Source organism: Macrobrachium rosenbergii, chromosome 17 (genome assembly GCF_040412425.1).
Source record: "Macrobrachium rosenbergii isolate ZJJX-2024 chromosome 17, ASM4041242v1, whole genome shotgun sequence".
NCBI lineage: Eukaryota > Metazoa > Arthropoda > Malacostraca > Decapoda > Palaemonidae > Macrobrachium > Macrobrachium rosenbergii.
Window position 1 is genome coordinate 29,349,597 of NC_089757.1, and position 19,330 is coordinate 29,368,926.

Genomic DNA, 19,330 nt, shown 5'->3' on the forward strand with positions numbered 1-19,330 from the left:
CGAAAACACTGCTACTTAGGTTCCATTCACATTCTAAAGTGTAGCAAATGAGATACAAAACACACTAAAATTTGACAGTTCGGTTGCTCAGCCGGGGCACCTAGCCTCTATAACCGCACCCCCGAAAAACGATAAAGGTAAACAAATTCCTTTATAAAACACACACAAATCACGTGATATAGGATGAAAAATGAATGCATTGAATTTTTTCTGATGGAAAAAATGTAGCTACCCTTTGAAACTGACGTTCTGTGGGCTTCCCTTTGAACAGTGTCCATTCAAGAAACAAAAGAGGCAATAATTATGATACAGATCATAATAGATAGATTACAGCCATAGCTAATAGTAGCAGGCCCACACACCCTGCCGCTACCTAATAGGTTCCATTCTTACGTAAGGAGAAAATACCAGGAAAAGCAAATTTAAAGGCCATAGTAATATATTTCATAGCGTTCTGGTTCTTATATTTTCTTTAAAATTTTCTGAGATTGTTGTCTTTTCTCAAACACACTCCTAAAAATACAAATAGTATGGTTACACATACAGCAACTAATGAATACAAAGTATAAGCTATTAAAGAATGAAAAATGACATTTCACTACATTTTTTTATTGTCAGTAGGTTATCCAGTTTCTTGTATCTTCCATTGTCAATATCAGCTCTCTCGTATGATAGAGAATTGTTTGTGACAGATAAGCTTCTGTTATGCTTCGTGATATAGGCTGAGTCCATGAAATAAGCACAAAAGTCTTAGGATTTTGCTCCCACTGGGATTTTTCCTATTTTAATAATCAAGTTCCACTTTTATAAAGGCACAAAACGTGAAGAGAACTAATCCTTAGCAAACTCTTAAAGTATGGGTGTTTCAGACGTTGCAGTCTTATCTCCTTCCAAACGAAAGCTTTGAATCACTTCAGTCCTGGTACAGGCAACAAAATCGGTGCAGAGTTCTTCGTGTGCTTTTTTCTGCAACTTCGCTTCGTTGACTTCCTTTCTAACCAACAGGTCAAGTGAAGACTAGTAAGAAGTGTTAGTAATTCAGAGTGATCGCAGAAATAACTGCTCGTTTATAAATAATTGCTATCTAGATTTTAGCAAGACTTTCCAAAGATGTTACACTTTTTATATAAGCATAAATGTAGACTCGTAAAAATGCTCACGGCTGCTGTAAAAGTATTCAGTCTCTCGATATTATCATTTTCTCAGACAATTCAGAGTTTTAAACGGAAAAGTAAATCAACCGTAGCTTAGGGAAAAAGTCGCCAGAAATTCACCCCATTCTGAAATTCAAGTCATCACTGATCGTCATACTTTTCATTCAGGAACTATGGCATCACCATCTAAGTAAATGGACGATCTCTGCTTTAAGTGAATGATCTCCGGTTTCCTTTGGAAAAGCACTGTACGCAGGTTGGCAGCCTCTTCTCTCATGGTGGCTACTTGGGCACGCAAGATGGCGTTTTCGCGCTCTAAGAATCCCGCCCTTTCAGCAATCTGAAGAAGAAGAAAACACCTTTAAGAACATCTCTTTTTCCTTATTCGTTTAACTGAATAATCTTTGCTGCTAAAAACAATGGAGGAAAAGGAATCCTGATATTGTAGTGGACTGAATGAACAGAGCCATAATTCATTGTTATAATAAGCAATATTGTACGAGAACGAAAAATTACTTGGGGAAAATATAAAGAAGTTTATGGTATATGTATCATTAATTTTCGTTTAAGATTTAATATTCCTTCAAAGACAAAGATGGGCTGCCTAATAATTAATTTACCGTTTATTGTGATAAAAGGAAAAACTACATCACTCAGTTACTGTAAGGAAAGACAAAAGCAAATCATTATAAGATCTCTGACAGAGAGAGAGAGAGAGAGAGAGAGAGAGAGAGAGAGAGAGAGAGAGAGAGAGAGAGAGAGAGAGAGAGAGGGAGGAAATACAAAACTAAAATATATGGACCTCTGCAAAAATCGCATCACTTGAGTAGCTATGTGGTAAGTCTATTGAACTCAAGACTCTTTAAGACAATAACCTAGTTATAACAAATTATAATGCATTTGTCATTCTCTTGATGTCAAAAGCATGCAAAGGTGCTAAGTGCCAAAGGAACATCAGGTATTCACCATGTCCTCCCGTTTCTTTCTATTATCTCTGGATTTTTTGGCTGCCAAGTTGTTACGTCTTCTTCTCTCAAAGTACTTGTCGTCCTTCTGAGATTCTGGAATGGGCCTTTTTTCACCTCTGGGTCGACGCGAACCAGTGGACACAAGTGCCCTAGCGAACAAATCTGAGGCTGATTCTCCTGGGGGAAAATGAATATCTAGGTTATCTGAGCCTTACAAATAAGAAAAATTTGTTTTAAAGTATTCAAGGGTGGATGGTAGAGTATATTATACTGACACGTGCAAGGAGGGACTGCTGCCTTGGCACCCAAAACTGTGGGTTCATGTGGATTAGCCCTATCCTCTGACACACACTCGGCCCCTTTTTTTCTGCGTCTTTTAACCCTGTAACAATCAATAAAATTATTTGTTTTTAAAAAAGAAATCTTCTCATACTATGGGCGAAAATTAATATACTGACTTCATTCCCAACGGGAAAAAATTCTGGCTTTTTGCCACTATTATCAACCAGGTCCGCAAATCAAACATTATTTCTCTCTTATGCGTTCTCAACCAACAAGGCATTTTGATTAAATTATACCTCGGAATGGTTCCTTGAGGTGTTTGTCGAGCAGGGTTCTCTACTATGTAATCTATTTTGCATATTAACAATTTCCACAACATTGATTCAAACTTGATTTGCCGTATCAATGAGCCCCTGATTCTTCTCAGATTCTCTTTATACCAAAAGATGGACTTGATGGTTCATTCTGTTTACAATAGGCACATTATTATGTTGGGCCCTGTTTCCTGGGACCAAATGAGCACCTTCCCTCTGGTAGCCATCACTTCCCACTACCTCTGTGCCGTCTGTAATCCTCTGAGTGTTCCATTCGGAGCTACTGTTTCTTTGCCTTCACGACCAAGTTTTCGGTTTCTTTTCCTTCTTCCATTTCCATAACAGCAAAAATATTCCATTTTTTCTTCCTCCCTCTTTTTCTACTTCCTTCAAATCTGGGCTAGATGAGGACATTGGCCTTACCCGTCCCATTTGCTTATGCGTTAAACAAACAAGAACGAGAACTTGTATTGACGTCATGGCAAGTTCAGTATAGTTACTTGTATAAGTCTTATGGTCTTAGTCCAAGTCTACCCACAACGGAGAAGAAACGCGTCGAGTATAATAGGCCATCTCTCTTGGGTGAGGTTATCACCATGAAAACAAACACAACAAAACTGGCGGAAGACTGCAGGAATTAAAAGATCTCTGCAAATGGAATCCTTCAGTCACAAAAAATCTGTCTATTTTTCTTTATAGTTAATGCATAAGACGGGGTCGAGGTTTTTAAAGTAATGATATTTTGTGGGAGCGTGTATGTGTTTTCACAGATGAATAAAATGTGTATGAAGGGTTTACGCTGTATTTCCATTTGGCTCAGAGTTAAATTTGAAGTTGAAGTCATGGTCCTGTCGTTTTCCCTCGATATATTATACATAGTAAGCCAAAGTTTACTAACATTCAGAACTGCATGATATGTAATTGAAAGCAATCAAATACCATCTATTGTAGTAATATTCACAAGCAACACAAAATAATGGTCAAATGGAGTGTCACTTACCCTTCCCTACGATAGGCATATTAGACATTTCTTGAACAGGAATACTCTTCTTGGAAAAGCTCTTCTGAACGATATCCATTACGACTTGGCTATCTTCTGTCGTCACTTCTTGCTTGGAGTGTTTCAAAATGTGCGTGAATAGAGCTATCTCTTGGTCTTCTGTGAGCCCTATGCCGGGTTCTTCGATAACGCTCTGTGAAAAAAAGAAATTTTAAATGGGATTTATTCTTAAAATCTAACTAAATCATTCTTTTTCGAGTCATTACTAGAATATTTTACGAAAAATTTTTCTTCTCTCAAAAATTATTCAAATTATTATTACCTGGGTCTACCTTATCATGCCCAGCTTACCATGAGGTTGTGGTTATTTTTGTAAGACTGAAGGCATTCCTCTTCTTGCAAACTATTCAACGTTTCTGCAGCAATAGAACTGCGCTCAGAGTCTCTCTCTGCGCCTATGTCAAACCTCGAGTTCAAACTTGCTTGCACTGGTAATTCTTGGCTTTCAGAGGATCTTGAAGGACCCACGCTTGGAGCCCGCAACTCTTCCTCCGTCCGAAAGCTGAAAGGTGTCTTCTCTTTGGCAGAATAGTCAATCGGTTCCTCTTGTGATAGGGTATTGTGCAGTGACGTAGAACTCACAGACCGTTTGCTAGAAGGCTGGCAGAAGCGTTGGATCGTATGATAAGTCAGTACAGATGGATGCTGCCTTACGGCATCAAGTGATTCAAATAACTGATGAAATGAGTAATCAGGACGTGTAACTGCTAGACAGGAAACCAGTCTCTTGAAGGGTCCTGGCGCATCTTCCTCGTTCAGAGACGAACAAAGGTCACTCGAGGCAGTCTGAGTTAGTGATGGAAGAACAGCTTCCAAATCGTGTGGCCTGTCTGGAAGAAGACCCACGGCATTTGATGCAATGTCAGTGCTAGACCCTGACACCAGGGTAGACCCTCTGCCTATATTCGATGTGGAGGGTTCCGGACTGCTTCCACTGTCACTTAGTCCTATTAAATAAAGAAAGAAAATACATGAGACTGTCTTTGAAAAGATTGTCATAGAGTCGTGGCAATAAAATGAGTAAGTTTATAGAACTGCAGTAAAGTTAGATATTACTATGATTTCAATGTATGTCAAAATTCATTCGATAGTCTGATGGATGTCTGCGTTAACGACGCAACGCTCAAGATAAATCCGTGTTTATATAATGATGATAATAGAACCCAGTCAATCAGTAACAGGGAAAGAGAGGAACACGAAGAAACCCATCTAGTCACCTAACAATATACGCATACATAAAAACATACATACGACAAAATGTCATGAATATTAAGGTAATATAAATGATGCATTTCAAACTTGTGACTGGTTATGATCCCCACCGTCACTGTCAAAATATGTACACATACATCCTATAATTACAACAATCGAATGATGTTTCCGAAAAAAATTAATGATTCTTTTAACTGAAGTTTGCACTCACATTGCCCATAACGTTACACAGGAGATTAGCTGGCGATAAAGTTTCCTCCTGGGTAAATGTTATTATAATTTGCAATCACGTAAAACCTACAGACTCTTCCAGTATCTCAGACTTTTGATGGGAAAAGGTTAATGAATCAACAGTTGTTGCCACTTCACAGGTAATTTGATCGGATTAGTGAAAACTTATTTCTGATTCTCAAGACATCAAGCTAATTTTCTGCCTGGGCATTTGCCATTGTTGACTTTCGACTATAATGACATGCAAAGGCAAAGGATTCCCTCCAGAATATTCATAACCATCCAATCTGTCTTTCCTGAAACCAGTCATTTGATTCTGTATTTGAAGAATAAAATTTGTCCTCGTCCTTCTTCCAGCAAAAGTGAAGTGTGAATTATGTTAACGTCAAGTTCTGAATTTGTCGTCAACGTAAGTGTGCAACCGTCCACAGAGACTCATGCTTATTTCAATCTGGCCGTATTAACATCCAACAATGACACGAGAAAGACAGAAGCATCCGGAAGCTAATTAAGAAATAATAATCAGTGTAGTGAGATATGCTATCAAAGAAAAAGGTATGGTATCCATTAACAAGATAACACACTGCTCTAAAACACGTGGGGCAGCCATATAAAACAAACAGTTACAGTACGTTTACCAAAAGAATTAAGAACAAAAATAGAACGAAGATATTTACAACACAAACCTGAAAAAAATACTGCAACGATAAATCGGCCAAAAGCCACATAGCACATTCATCAAGGTAGTATAACTATTACAATAATAAAAAAACGGTGCAACGTGTACTTAGGGCGTTTTCACCCATCCAAATAAAAGTAGAACGCCTGCAAATTAAGACCACGGCTCCGTTGTTATCGACGATTGTTTTTAAAGCCTGGGAAAGCACATGTGACCCGGCGATTACGGAACGTCTGTTGATCACGACAACGCTAAGCTAGTTTTCGGGGGTGGGGGCCGTACGATGACTGTGCGCCTTTAGTGGAGGTGTAATAAACGAAAAATGGAAAAATCCCTTTTGGTAGTTGAGAAAAGAATGTGTTCATATTCAGTCAGCAGATGCCACAAAAGTTTATCAATACAAATTAGATATAACGAAAAACTTATAAAATGAACATAGTTTAAAAATGTTGGAGGGGGATTCAATGAACTTACAGAAATAAATAACTGGTATAAAAAAATATCAAAGAATCGGAGAGAAAATTTAACGCTGGACTGAATGAAAGCTAATTACTTTGAAAACTTGCTTGTTTTTTTGACGTTTCTCTAGCGCTCTACACACACACACACACACACACACACACACACACACACACACACACACACACATATATATATATATATATATATATATATATATATATATATATATATATATATATATCAGCATCCACATTTCTAGTGATAGAATGCATGTTTCACAAATACAAGAACGAAATAAATAAGTGAGTCAATTAATCAAACAATTATCAAACTGTAAAAAAATAAACTTCACCCTTACGAGGTTTCGTGAGGCGAATGACACTTTGAAAGTTGAATAAGGCATTGGTGGAAAGAACTAGTGTTTGTGCTAGCAAACACTTGTTACCTGGTTACCACGAAGAAGGTTCGTGAATCAAAGCCTGCTGTCTTGACATAATAGCTATAATTCCTTTTAAATCGGGGGCGGGTGGCACACACACACACACACACACACACACACACACATATATATATATATATATATATATATATATATATATATATATATATATATATATATATATATATATACATATACAGGTGTGCAAGGATTTGTATATGTGACTTAAAACAATATACACTTATGTCAAGACGCATGACTTTGATTACACACACATACACACAACCACAAATATCGTTTAATATCGGATTCTCTAAACTTTGGGGATATAACACCCAAAGGGAATAATATAAACACTAAGGGAATTATAAAATCTGGCCTGGTCAGGATTCGAACCTATCAAGTTACAATTCCGCTTATGTAGGTTTATTCCCTACGTAGAGTGAATTCGATATTAACCGATATTTATGGTTTAGTATTTGTGAAAATAAAAAAGGCATGCATGTACACGTTACAAAAAAAATTATATATATATATATATATATATATATATATATATATATATATATATATATATATATATATATATACACACACATACATACAGTATATATATGTGTTACGTATAGCTATTTACACAAATATAACTGTAGGTTCAATGAAAATAATCCCGATTGATATCAACACTTGATTAGCTACATGGCATTTCTTCAGTGTTTTTTTCCTAAACGAAGCAATGAACTAACGAACAATTTCTTCATTATTTCTCCAAGACTCGTTTCGTGAAAAGGATTGTCGTGAACCCCTTTACGTGTCGAAACGGTAACACGAATGGTTTGTTGTTGGAAACGAGCTTCGGCGGAGCAACTCTTACAAAACTCTCTTTTATTATTCAACGACTTCGTGATGGAACCACTCCACAAGAATTAAAAAGGGACATGACTTATTACTTGCATAACAACCGAACGAGACCACTTATTTTCCGGATGACGTACACACGAGGCTGTAGCGCAGGATTGAAATGGATTGGACTTGGAGAGTAAACAAAAGCGCAACTCAACAAGGAAATGTGTTGTAGGTAGTAGGCTCCTCACCTCGTTGCAGACGCGAGGAAAAACTGAATACCGCATGCGGTGGTATATGGTGATGGTGGAACGTTAACTATAACTGATCACTGACGTTTGGTTGGAACACTAGACCAACCACTCTCGATCAATACGAACAAAAAGGGGCCCTCGGTCACAACACCACTTAGTCCTCACATGAATGATCAAATACGAGTGACTCAAGTATATGAAATGGTCGTGCACACGAACGCATACACTTACAAACCGCCACCGGATTGGTGCAAGTCACTTAAATCTCCATTTTCATTCTAATCAAGCATTTATATGCTACGACAACGTTCTTCCCGTCACGCAACGCTCTAAGTTACATCCACTAATTGTTACTGAAATGAAAGGGTTTAACCTTTATATATAAATATATATATATATATATATATATATATATATATATATATATATATATATATATATACATACATATATGTATATGTATAATGTACTGTCGGTTCTGTGAAATTTTAAAATCAAAATGTTTAAAAAATGGCAATTTCTTCACTGCTATTTTCTTACATCTCAAATATGAGTAAATACAAGCAAGAGTTTTATTTATGAAGGAAATGATCCAAAGAAACATTAGGGAATTAATTTTTCCTTTTCATAAAGGAAAAGTAAAAGAACTGCCAGTGGGAATTGTAGGGGTATAAAATACTTACTGTAATGGGGAAGCTGTATGGTAGGATTTAGGTAAGGACAGCAAGACATAATATGAGAACTTGTAGGATGAGAGCAGCGTGGATTTAAAAACCGAGAGAGGATGTTCGTTGTGAAACAGTCGTGAGAGAAGTTTCAGAGTAAAAGGAAAAAGCTTTATGTGACATACCTGAACATATAAAAGCTTAGAGTTTCAAGAGATGCTATGTGGAAGGCATTTAGAATGTACGGTGGAATGATATTAGTTTACTGTTGTATGTTTTAATGTGTCCCCTTCCAACCTTGTCACTTCCTAGTCATCTAACAATCCCCTACCCCACCGCAATCCCTGCCGTACCGGGGTCCAAGTAACTAAAACCGGCGGCCAGGATCATTACAAGTATGGCAACCTTTTGATCGATACTGGAAATATCAGTATTTCCCCCGCCCTAATATACAGGTGGTAGTGACATTACAAATTGTGATAGACGGGAGGGGGAAAAATGGAAATTAACTAGTGTGATCAATTAAATTCCTTCTTAATGTTACCTATCCTATCCTCCTAAAAATAATTTTTCCCTGCTTTACTTTCGTCTACTTTGTAAGATCGCTGTCATTTAAGTATTACATTTTTGCCTTTCCCGAATTCTTGGCAGATTGCCAAAAACAGAGGTGTCCTTCCAATATTTGCACAAACAATAACATACCATGCTTTGACATTTTTTACTGAAAAGTAATTTTTTCACGATATTAACCATATCACTGATCATATATTCCTTATTCTTTAATCCTTTCTTTTCCATTTCTTGAAACCGCTTAAGCTTCATCTTAGTTATCTATTCTTCTTTCTGTTTATTTGCATCTAACTAAACCCATGATCTTCCTCGAATCTATTTTGCTTCATTCTTTTTATTTAAAATAAACGTATCAGATGCTTTACGAACATCAGGATATTTGTGCACAAAACTTTTTCCATATTATTAAACGTTAGTTTGTTTTTGACATTTTTATTCCTTGTCTCTCTTATGTTTACCTTCCATGATTCATTTCGTTGCGTGTCACTAAATGCTTTTTCAGTTATTCTTTCCCGACAACAAATTTTATACACTGCTACTTCGCTCCACTATCCACGATTCTCGTATTTCTTCTAAGTTAAGTAACTCCCGTTGTCGTTTCTCTCGTTCCAAGAATATTACGATTATTTCCGTCTAAAACTTTTTTACAGCCTTTCAATTTCTGATTCTGTTATGCTTGTGCTCTTTTATATCCCACTTAACATAATTCATTCTGATAAATGACCTTACATTTACATATATAAAAATGAAGTATATAAAAGTTCACTTGAACCAAGTTGCTTGTTCAGGAGAATGCCATGTGTTTTTGCTTTTATTCCTTTTATCAGTACCTTCTGTACATTCCAATAAATCATCTCATGACCAACCTCGGAGTTATAAGAAGTGGTGTAATTTGTTGGTCATACAGAAATACCAAGGGACTTAGCTGGCGAGACCACGGAAGACATATTTCGCAATTATACCTTGAATTTGAATTATGAATCTAATCATTTTTGGAATGCTCATTACTAAGTTTTAGGTGCTATAGTCTAGCAAAAATACTGAACTCTTTACAAACTATACAGTCTACCGGTGTTGGATATGTACAATCCCTAAACGGCTAAGTTCAAAGACTAGTAGACCTTCGTCGTTTGCTCAGTGATTGGGTTTGCTAGAAAGTTATTTATACACAACATAAAAAGCAACTGGAGATTGTGAAGGTTTCATAAACCCCTTTGCAGCAGCGAATGACTAGCTTTGTTTACGGATTTTCAACATTTTTTTTTTTCATGAAAAGCGATACTTTACTAAGTTTCTGGAAAGATGCTACGTAATCTAAATATAAAACAAAATTATCTGTGTATTATCTCACCTAGGAATCAGGATGGAAATGAAACATCAAATAAAATGCAAAAAATTGATAGCCTTAGATGCAGTGATATTTGCTACTGAATCCAAATTTCGTACTCACCCGTGTAATCATTTCGATAGCAATGGACCTCAGGTCGTCCTTCGCCCTTACTTTGATGATTGGAACTTCGCTTGTTCGAACAGCAGTTGGACGGCATCGCCACTAAACTTGAATTTTCTTACTAAAAATATTTGTTTTTTTGGTTTCTAAGGTACAAAATTTAAGAATCTCCACGCACAGGCGCTACTGTCAATCAAGACCTTAAGGGAAACTTAAACTGAGACCGCCGTACAGTCGAGTTTGCCTGCTCGTGTGACGTCACGCAGTCGTAAAGGACCGTGTGAACAGACTTTGCTTTTCGGGTTTGATACGACTAGGTTTTATGGTTGTGTTTTATTTTTGTGTGTGGATCTTACCAGATTGAGCTGGCTATATGCCAGCACGGGCTCTTCCTCTCAAGAGCAAGCCCCATAAACCCGTGCGTGCTGGATCTGGTTTAGAGGTAAGAGAAAACTTTACATATACAGTTAGGCTAACACCCCTTAATTGGCTTGAGTAATAGGCCTAAGGGAGTATTTTATTTAAACAGAGTAGGCTAATAGCCTGTGTGAGACTAGCTTTGGCATGCATTTTTGCACCATATTAAGAATAACAATTTTTAAATGTTACCTACTATAAATCACTTAGGTATACTTTTTCAAACTGCATTGGAGTTTGAGTAATAACCTAAAGAAGATATTTGCCCAGTTCAAGGCAAATTAAAATGTCTGCCTTAGAGTATGAATTAGCCTTTATTGTAAAACTTTATAATGTCGCAATTGTAGAACAAAGTATGAGATAGCTTAAGAGAAAAAACTAAAGTGCTCTTGACTTCTTAGACCAGCCTGGGCCTAACCTACATGAAAATGGATAACCATGAATTTCTGTATAAACAAGCGTAGCAGTAGCACCAAACGAAGGACAATTTAGCAATAACTTGAACAAATAGGCTGTTGATAACAATTAGTCTAATGTGATTATTGAGGTTAGGCCTATTGTAACAGGGTATTGCAGAGGTTAGGTTCAAATTTCATTGACTTGATCCAGTCTGGTTTTATCAAGTGTAACTACCAAAAATTATACTTATGCATATACCAGTAGTATGTCCTTGTTTTATACTTGTGGGTAAATATGGATAAAACTGTCCATGTATAATTTACCTAGATTAAAAAAGGTGCAGCTCTTGCTTGTGGTAAGATGAATACTGTATCAAATTCTGTGGTTGAAATAAGACTATATTTTAGACCTTGTTTTTAACGTATTAAGTATGTTTATCATATTGATTATGTTCTTTATTATTGTTTCAAAGAACATAATTCATCATTGTAAATCTTTATATATCAGTGACCTATACCATCTGCAGTATTATGCTATGCCCATACTTTCTGCCAGTTTATCTTATTCCAGTGAAAACTCCCAATTATAAATTTTCTGCATGTATAAAAAGGTTGCATTTCTTCCATAAAGTGTTATCGGGTTTGGATCTGGCCCTCTGCTTCTCTGACCATAGGGAGTAAATACCAGCAGTAGTACATTTAGTTGCTATAATAGAAATATTTGGGTGAAAATGTATTTTAGAACTCAGTCTTGCAGTTTGGATCTACTACCCCTATTTCAGTATGTAAACAAACAAAATTTTACCTCTGGCTCAGGGTAGGATATTTTACGTTACTGTATCCTACTCATTGGTTTTTAATAGTTTGTCATTACACTGCCCAAACCAAGTTCAGCATTATTGACTTTTTTTTTTTTATAGGGTAACCCAACAATAATTGAAATAGGAGTTATCATGTCCTGTGGCCTAGGCATAACTATAACCCCTTTAGACTCAGCTAATAGGGTTATTGCAGTGTCAGTGTATTAGCTTTGTCAGTATATTTTGGCTTAACAGATATGTTCAATTGGAAATAACTATTGCAAATAGACTTGCTTATGCTTATCTATGACTATTGGGCCTTGTATGCTATGCTTGGTAAATATATTACTGTACAGCATAGATTAATTTCTGGTGAGCACCAAATTCAGTAATACCAGTTACTGAGTGGTGCTAATTTTGACATTTTTTGGTATTATTACAGTTTCGGTCAAATTCGGATATCTAATATTTTTTTACTTGCTATCATATATTTTTGTCATGATTCATATGAAAATACTTACTCGCATCTTCCGCAAATTAAGAGTTACGGAGATATTTGCCGATGAATAATTGTGCCTTGTTATCGCAAAGGATGCGTTTATGCTGCCATGTCAGTTTTTCTGCTGATGCGTATTTGTTTTGTCAATGTATTGTGGGTAAAAATGCCTAATCGTCTTTTGTTTTTTCGTTATGAATTATAAGTACGGTACAAATGCTGAAACCTGATTGGTTGCTTTTGTTTCAAGAATATCCAATTAACTTTGCGATTTTTGGAATAAGCGGCTTTCAAAAGTGCGCTGAGTTGTGCCATGGATTCCGTCGTGCGTCTGCAGTGGGGGTTCTCTGTCTTACTTTGAGGCTATTGGTCGTTTCCATGGACATTACAATGGAACTCCACGAGGTTGTGAATACCTATTTTCGTGAACATTTTGTTACTACCATCTATTTAAGGTAAGTGAAGTGGTTAACGAAAAGGTAACGTGCAGTTTGGCCGTGAATTTCACCGAAACTGTAACTGGACGCGTTAGGCAAAATTTCGTTCCCTGTAACCCTGTGGCAAAGTTGGCGAAGCTCAATATACAACTTGCCAGAACATACGAGCTTTGCAACAATCATTTAAAATGTGCATAAAGTCATGACGCGTTTACCACCACCAACTGAGAGCGGTACTTATAGCCGCCATGTATCTCAAAATCTAATCATTTGCGGGAAGAAATAAAGGTCAGATTCGTTGAAAGTACACTATTTAAGCTAGGGAAAATGTAATTTTATATCGGAAATGTGAATTTGACCGAAACTGTAAATTTACCCATTTTTTTCCCGTATAATTTGAATGGCTAGATATATTTACCAATAAAAGTATAAGATTATATCTTCATGCTGTTGATTGCAAGGTGCTCTGTAACTGGATGGATGCGGTTAGGAAAGTAATACAGTAACACCATTTTGTGAATACGAATGGCTAGTTAACAGTGGGTTACATATTTACCAATAAATGTTAGTTTGTAAGTCCTGTTGTCAATTCCAATGTGTTTTGTAACATCATGGATGTTGCTTAGGAAGTCATAGGTGCTTGTAGTGCATGAACCTCACACTACCTGTTGTTAGATTCCCTTTGTATGTATTATGATGCGATAATTACATAGCTTTTTGGCCAATTAAAACTTGACAAGTCAGAAGTTCCCCCATGTTCTTGGACTCTGCCCGGTTTACAGTCATTTCTGGACTTTATGACTGTAGTAGCAAAGTGGATATATGAGTGTGTTGAATGTCAGTGGAATATTCTTTAATGTTTTTAAGTAGCAAAGCCAGGATTTAAAGATCCAGCATCCAGATTTCTAGAAATGAAGACATCCTACAAAGCATCAGAGGTTTTGAAGTTGATACAAAGTACGACTGTGATCGTAAAAATGTTAAACATTTCATAGGGAAACGGGGAATGTTTAATATTTCTAGCCTACTTGAAGATTTACACTTGAAATATCACCTTCATTGGATGCAGAAAACCCGGACAATGTCACAAAAAAAGTTTTAAGTTTCCCCTGCTGCATGCAAATATTATTGAACCACGTCTAAATATGTATGGTATATATTTGTTCTTACAGGAAAACAAACCTTTGCCTTTTATTTAGGAATATTCTGCGGTGCAAGCTTGAACCTGTAGGTAGGTTAGGTAGGTAGATGGGCAAGTGTGGTGAACTCCCTACTTGCATGTCATAACCAAGCCCTTTTTCTTCGAACTCAGTTAAATCATCTTGCCCCACTTTGATTGACCAAGTTGTAACTCGATCTTTTTTATCATATACATGGAAACCTCTTGCTCTCCATTTGTCTCGACCTTGGACTCATGGTAAATGAAGAAATTGGATCTTCTACCTAAGCAGCAGGCATCTACAGGGCATGCTGATAGATGTGGCAGCTGCGAGAGCTTTTGGTTATGCTCTTGCTTCAGCAAACTCATGTAGGTGATAGTGCAATTCTTGTCGCAACAGGAACAACCATCCTGGCTTTGGCAATTCATACAGTCTTCTGTCATCCTTTTTTAGAGAAGCTCGTGCTTCGAGGCACCTCCTCCAATGCTCACGTCAATAGCAACTGCAGAGGCATTGGTTTATTGTGAGTAGCCCTTCCTCTTACTTAGTGCCCTCGAGCCAAGAGAGAGGGAGGACCTTGCTTGGCGGCTAGGTGATGGAAGCTCCTGATGGGAGTTGTTTAAATTTCTTGCTTCCAGAGATACCTTTGTTCTCAGACACATCAGGGGTGAGGCCCTCTCCTAGGAGTCTCTTTAAATGTGTGGACAGAGAATGACGTTTAATCTGAACATCATCTTTGGGATTTTGCAACATTCATTGACCGTGTGATGGTTACTCTGAAATGTCTATGTTTTTCTAGGAATGTCTTGGCAGACCAGCTCAACTGTTAGCAGTTACTTGAAACAAATTAGTACAGAATTTCTTGTGTGGGGAAAAAGGCTCTTTGAGCATTTGGGGAATTCCAGTGATCAGTGTGTTCGGTACATAGTTATACATGAAGCTCCCAGTGTTCTTGTCTGTTTCAGACCCTGGGCTCTCTTCGAAAACTCCTTCCACCAGCCCGAAACGCTTGAATATCTTCACTTTTCCTCTGATTCTCGAAGTGTTCAACTGAGTGCTTGTCACTCCAGGTCTCTGTTAATCCTGTTAGCTCTTCGTAGCCCCCATGCCGAGTGGTATCATGATCTGCTAGTTCTTCTGTTTTAGGCTTCTGAAGTTCTCGTTTGGCCAGTCTTCTCTGTTAGCCACACATTTTTAGGCACCCTCACTATTGTATCCAGGGGCAATATTCTCTGATTGATGTTGTAGACTAGGATTCTCTCATGGTTAGAGGAATTATTGCTGCCCTGCTTAGGACCATTATATATACAGTATCTATCTATCTATCTATCTATCTATCTATATATTACAAAATAAGCTGTCAGAAAAAATGCATGGTTTGTGACTCTCGGACGATTTTTTTTCAGCATCTTGTAATGCCATGTTGTCAGTAGTGACACCAAATAGTGTTCGTGCTGTTATGTGTGGTCAGAGTCACAGTTTATTGTTATATCTAACCGAAAAGCCCAGGTTTGAATTCTGGCCGTGACGAATGCACTCATCAGTTAAAATCGCCCTAGGTTGTAAGTTATTCCCCAAGGTATGGTGTTATATATATATAAATGTGTGTATATATATATCCATATATCCATATATATATATAATATATATATATATATATATATATATATATATATATATATATATATATATATATATATTATATATTTAAAGTCCAGGGAATTATAATTGATAAGTGCATCTGCCCCAACCAGGATTCGAATCTGGGTCTTTGGTGTATATCTAACAATAAACAGTGACTTGGACCACGCGAAGGTGTAACAGCGTGAACACAATTTGGTGTCATAATTGGCAGCACGGCATCACAAGAGGACAAAAAAAAAAAAATTGTCCGTGTGTCAGGGCCTTTATTACTTTTTTAATTACTACCAGTTAAGGTGTACACGCAAACCATGCATTTTTTCCGAACAGCATATCTTGTAATTATTTGTGACTATTACTTCTAGTGCAGTTAACTCATTTTTGCTTTAACCCCTTCCCCCTCTCCAAGAACGTACGGTAAGAAGTTTTTCATGTACGGAAAATGAATAAATATAGCGTACCGTACCGTACCTTCAGTCTTGTATAATTCTTAGTAGTCATCATTCTTTAGAAATGAACAGCACTTCTGAAGTGTGGTGACAAAAGAATATGTACATGTACAAGCAAGCCAAATCTTGGTGAAAGTTTTGGGTATCCCCATTAACGAAATTGTTCATTCGGTGATTGGACGAAGACAACCCTCATAGTCCGTTACCCTATTTTATATTTTAAAGTAAACAAACTCTACTACAATAATTTATGGTGGCTTCCGTGGGCCCGGGGCTCGACAGGTTTTTGCTTGGTGTCGATCTAGGAGGACGCTGACTTAAGTGATTCAGCTTTTTTCTTCACTCCTTTCATGTTTTAGCAGGGAAAGCAGTTTTGGTTCTGTAATTACATTTTATCGAATTCAAAACAATAATTACGGTTATTGAAGAGTAATTGCATTTTCAGTTACTGTCATCATACCAAGACCAAAATTGATAGCAGTTTTGAATTAGAATTGTCACAGTGCTACGTCAAGCGTTAAAATAAATCTCGCTGGGGAGTAATTTCTGCATAAGCACGGGAGTATTAAGATCCAGGATGACTTGTAGAATTAATATATATATATATATATATATATATATATATATATATATATATATATATATATATATATATATATATATATATATATATATATTACATTGTATATAGCCTATATATGTTAATATAAAGTATATATATATATATATATACCAGAAATTTAAAATATATTTTAGTTGTGTGTACTATTGACGTCACTTCTCATGTCATTTATTAAGAATACTCATTCTCGGTCTATTAGGTAATGCTTACGCTTCGGAAAGTAGGTTTGTCAATCTGCCTTGAGACTGCGTCAAGAAAGTGACCCTCCAAATTAAATCTTCAATAACAATATGTGTAATAAAACTTAAAGGCATCTAAGGCTCTTCAGAATAAAAATTACTAACATTTCAAAACACGGTTCGCTAGAGAGTTGCAGGAAAATTAATGTGACAAAAAACCTTACCGGAATCCGATGCATCGTATTTTTCGGCACTAGTCCATCCGTTATCGATTTCATCTCCTTCGAATGGTTGTTGGACCTTAACTGCTTCTTCACTTTGTCTTTTGTGAAGAAAATTATCCCAGAATTTTCTGTTCAGTCGCTTCGTGCACTGCAATTTCTCGTTCATTTTAAACTGGGATGAGCCCGATTTTTCCATTAGCATAAACATCCATAGCAAAATGGCAACGCCAAACTAGTTCTTATAGATTAGACGACAAGACTTGTCGACCACAACTTTACATTATGTAAAGCAGAACAGGTTGAGTCTTTTGAAAAGCTAAATGAGTAGAAATACTCAAGTTACGTTTGTCCCCTTGTGATTTTCATAACGCTGCTCGATGACTACTCTCACAAGGACTGCAACTTCAATCTGTACGTGGCGATCTTCAGGAACAGTTTTTGTTATTCGCTATTTGTTCTTCAGTCAGAATAATGGTCACCGAGTCTGAAAAATTATTGATTTAGTAAGTTAATGTCGCATTTAGTTAACCATTACACAAAGTTTTCAAATTGGAAATGTCCTTATTAATTAGGTCTCACATTCTAAATCTAGTATCTAAAACAGTTTTAGAAAAGACTGTATGTGGACACACTTATTAACATGTAGATTTTAATGTATAGGCCATGTGAATCAACAAATCTTGACCGACATGTTTTGGTACAGGCTGGAATTCACAGAATAATATTCAGACTCTTAATGCCTGTAAGTAATTAGGACTCCAGTTAAACGTGGAATCTGATAAATACAATTGTTTTCTCCCAGACTGATGAATACACACAGTATGTATTGCACTTTGATTAGATGAACATGGAACAATTTTGCTTTCTACTTTTAAAATTCAATCTCCAAGAATCTATCGTATATCTCCATGAGAAATAGGAGAAAAAATAATTACAGCCCACGCAAAGAATTTTCGTAACCTCTAAAAGTAGGCTAATGACGACTAATCTTCTGATATTTGCTTTCTCGAGAGTTTGAATTGAACGAGGTTCTGGTAGAGACAAGTTCAGTTCACCGAGCGCGTTCTCAGGTCGATACGTTACGTCCACAGTATGTTACGCCCGACTAGTAAGAGAACCATTTACGTGTTTGATTGGATCATTGAGCCTGGTTTTTAGTCTTCACGCTATGTAACACTTCATGTCTGGGTAGAAACGCCTGTTATATTGCGCAAACATACCTACCTGCCGAATGAGTCGATTGGTCGCTATGGCTGCTAAATAGGTTTTTTTTTTTAGTGAGGTCATTACAACGGCGAGTAATGAAGAACGAATTGAATGTTTCGTTTATTTATGCAGTTTATAGATTTAGCTGTTTATTTTCTTGGATTAGAAGATGAAAAACGTCTAAGAAATCATTTGTTTTGTATGTTGCCAAGGAGGGCTTGGTATTGTAGCATGTCGCAGCAGAAATAGTTCCAGAGGGGAGAGAAATTGATATAATAATGAGCACAGGCGTTATGATTATTTTGTCACAGCTAAAATTTAATGTAATGCATTCTTCTGTTTACTGAAAAAATATTCAGTGAAGCATTAGCGAAATCAAATCGTAAGCACAAAATACGTTGATGAATACTGTTCCAAAATAAAACAGCCAGTATAATAAGAGAAGGTAGTTTCATACCAGGTGTAGGCTAATTCAACAATAAATTCGAAAAAATAAGAATTGGATAGGCACCAAGTACTCTGATTCGTTCTTCTTTAGCGTAATTAGACTGCTTTATGTTAACTTGGTGACTGATTAGTGTCTGTAAGCGAAATCGAAATTTTATTTTTCATGGTTAATTCGACGTTATTTCATAGTATTATTTGACCATTAGGGCATCACATCGTGTGTTGCCTATGATTTAATTCTCGATTTTGTAGCCTATATATATTAAGTGAA

General features: G+C 36.6%; 1 protein-coding gene and 1 long non-coding RNA gene across 5 annotated transcripts in view; one reads left to right on the forward strand and one right to left on the reverse strand.

Annotated features, from left to right (window-relative positions):
- Positions 1–421: 421 nt before the first annotated feature.
- LOC136847836 (uncharacterized) lies at positions 422–18,513 on the reverse strand. 4 transcript variants are annotated; one of them, XM_067119793.1, is made up of 6 exons: positions 18,367–18,513; positions 17,407–17,890; positions 4,070–4,725; positions 3,719–3,911; positions 2,121–2,299; positions 422–1,494 (listed from the first exon to the last, which is right to left on the reverse strand). In XM_067119793.1, exons 2-6 carry the CDS (start codon positions 17,612–17,614, stop codon positions 1,315–1,317), a joined length of 1,416 nt encoding a protein of 471 aa, XP_066975894.1. In that variant the 5' UTR covers positions 17,615–17,890; positions 18,367–18,513; the 3' UTR covers positions 422–1,314. The 4 variants fall into 4 exon arrangements, with proteins under 4 accessions (XP_066975894.1, XP_066975895.1, XP_066975896.1 ...); XM_067119794.1 differs by lacking the exon at positions 18,367–18,513 and adding an exon at positions 2,398–2,504 and having other exon boundaries at positions 17,407–17,738; XM_067119795.1 differs by lacking the exons at positions 17,407–17,890; positions 18,367–18,513 and adding an exon at positions 10,584–10,722.
- Positions 10,831–19,330, forward strand: part of LOC136847839 (uncharacterized) — a 30,283-nt gene continuing 21,783 nt past the window's right edge. The window contains exon 1 of the long non-coding RNA XR_010855858.1: positions 10,831–11,025. This is a non-coding gene — a long non-coding RNA (uncharacterized lncRNA). The remainder of the gene's footprint in view (positions 11,026–19,330) is intronic.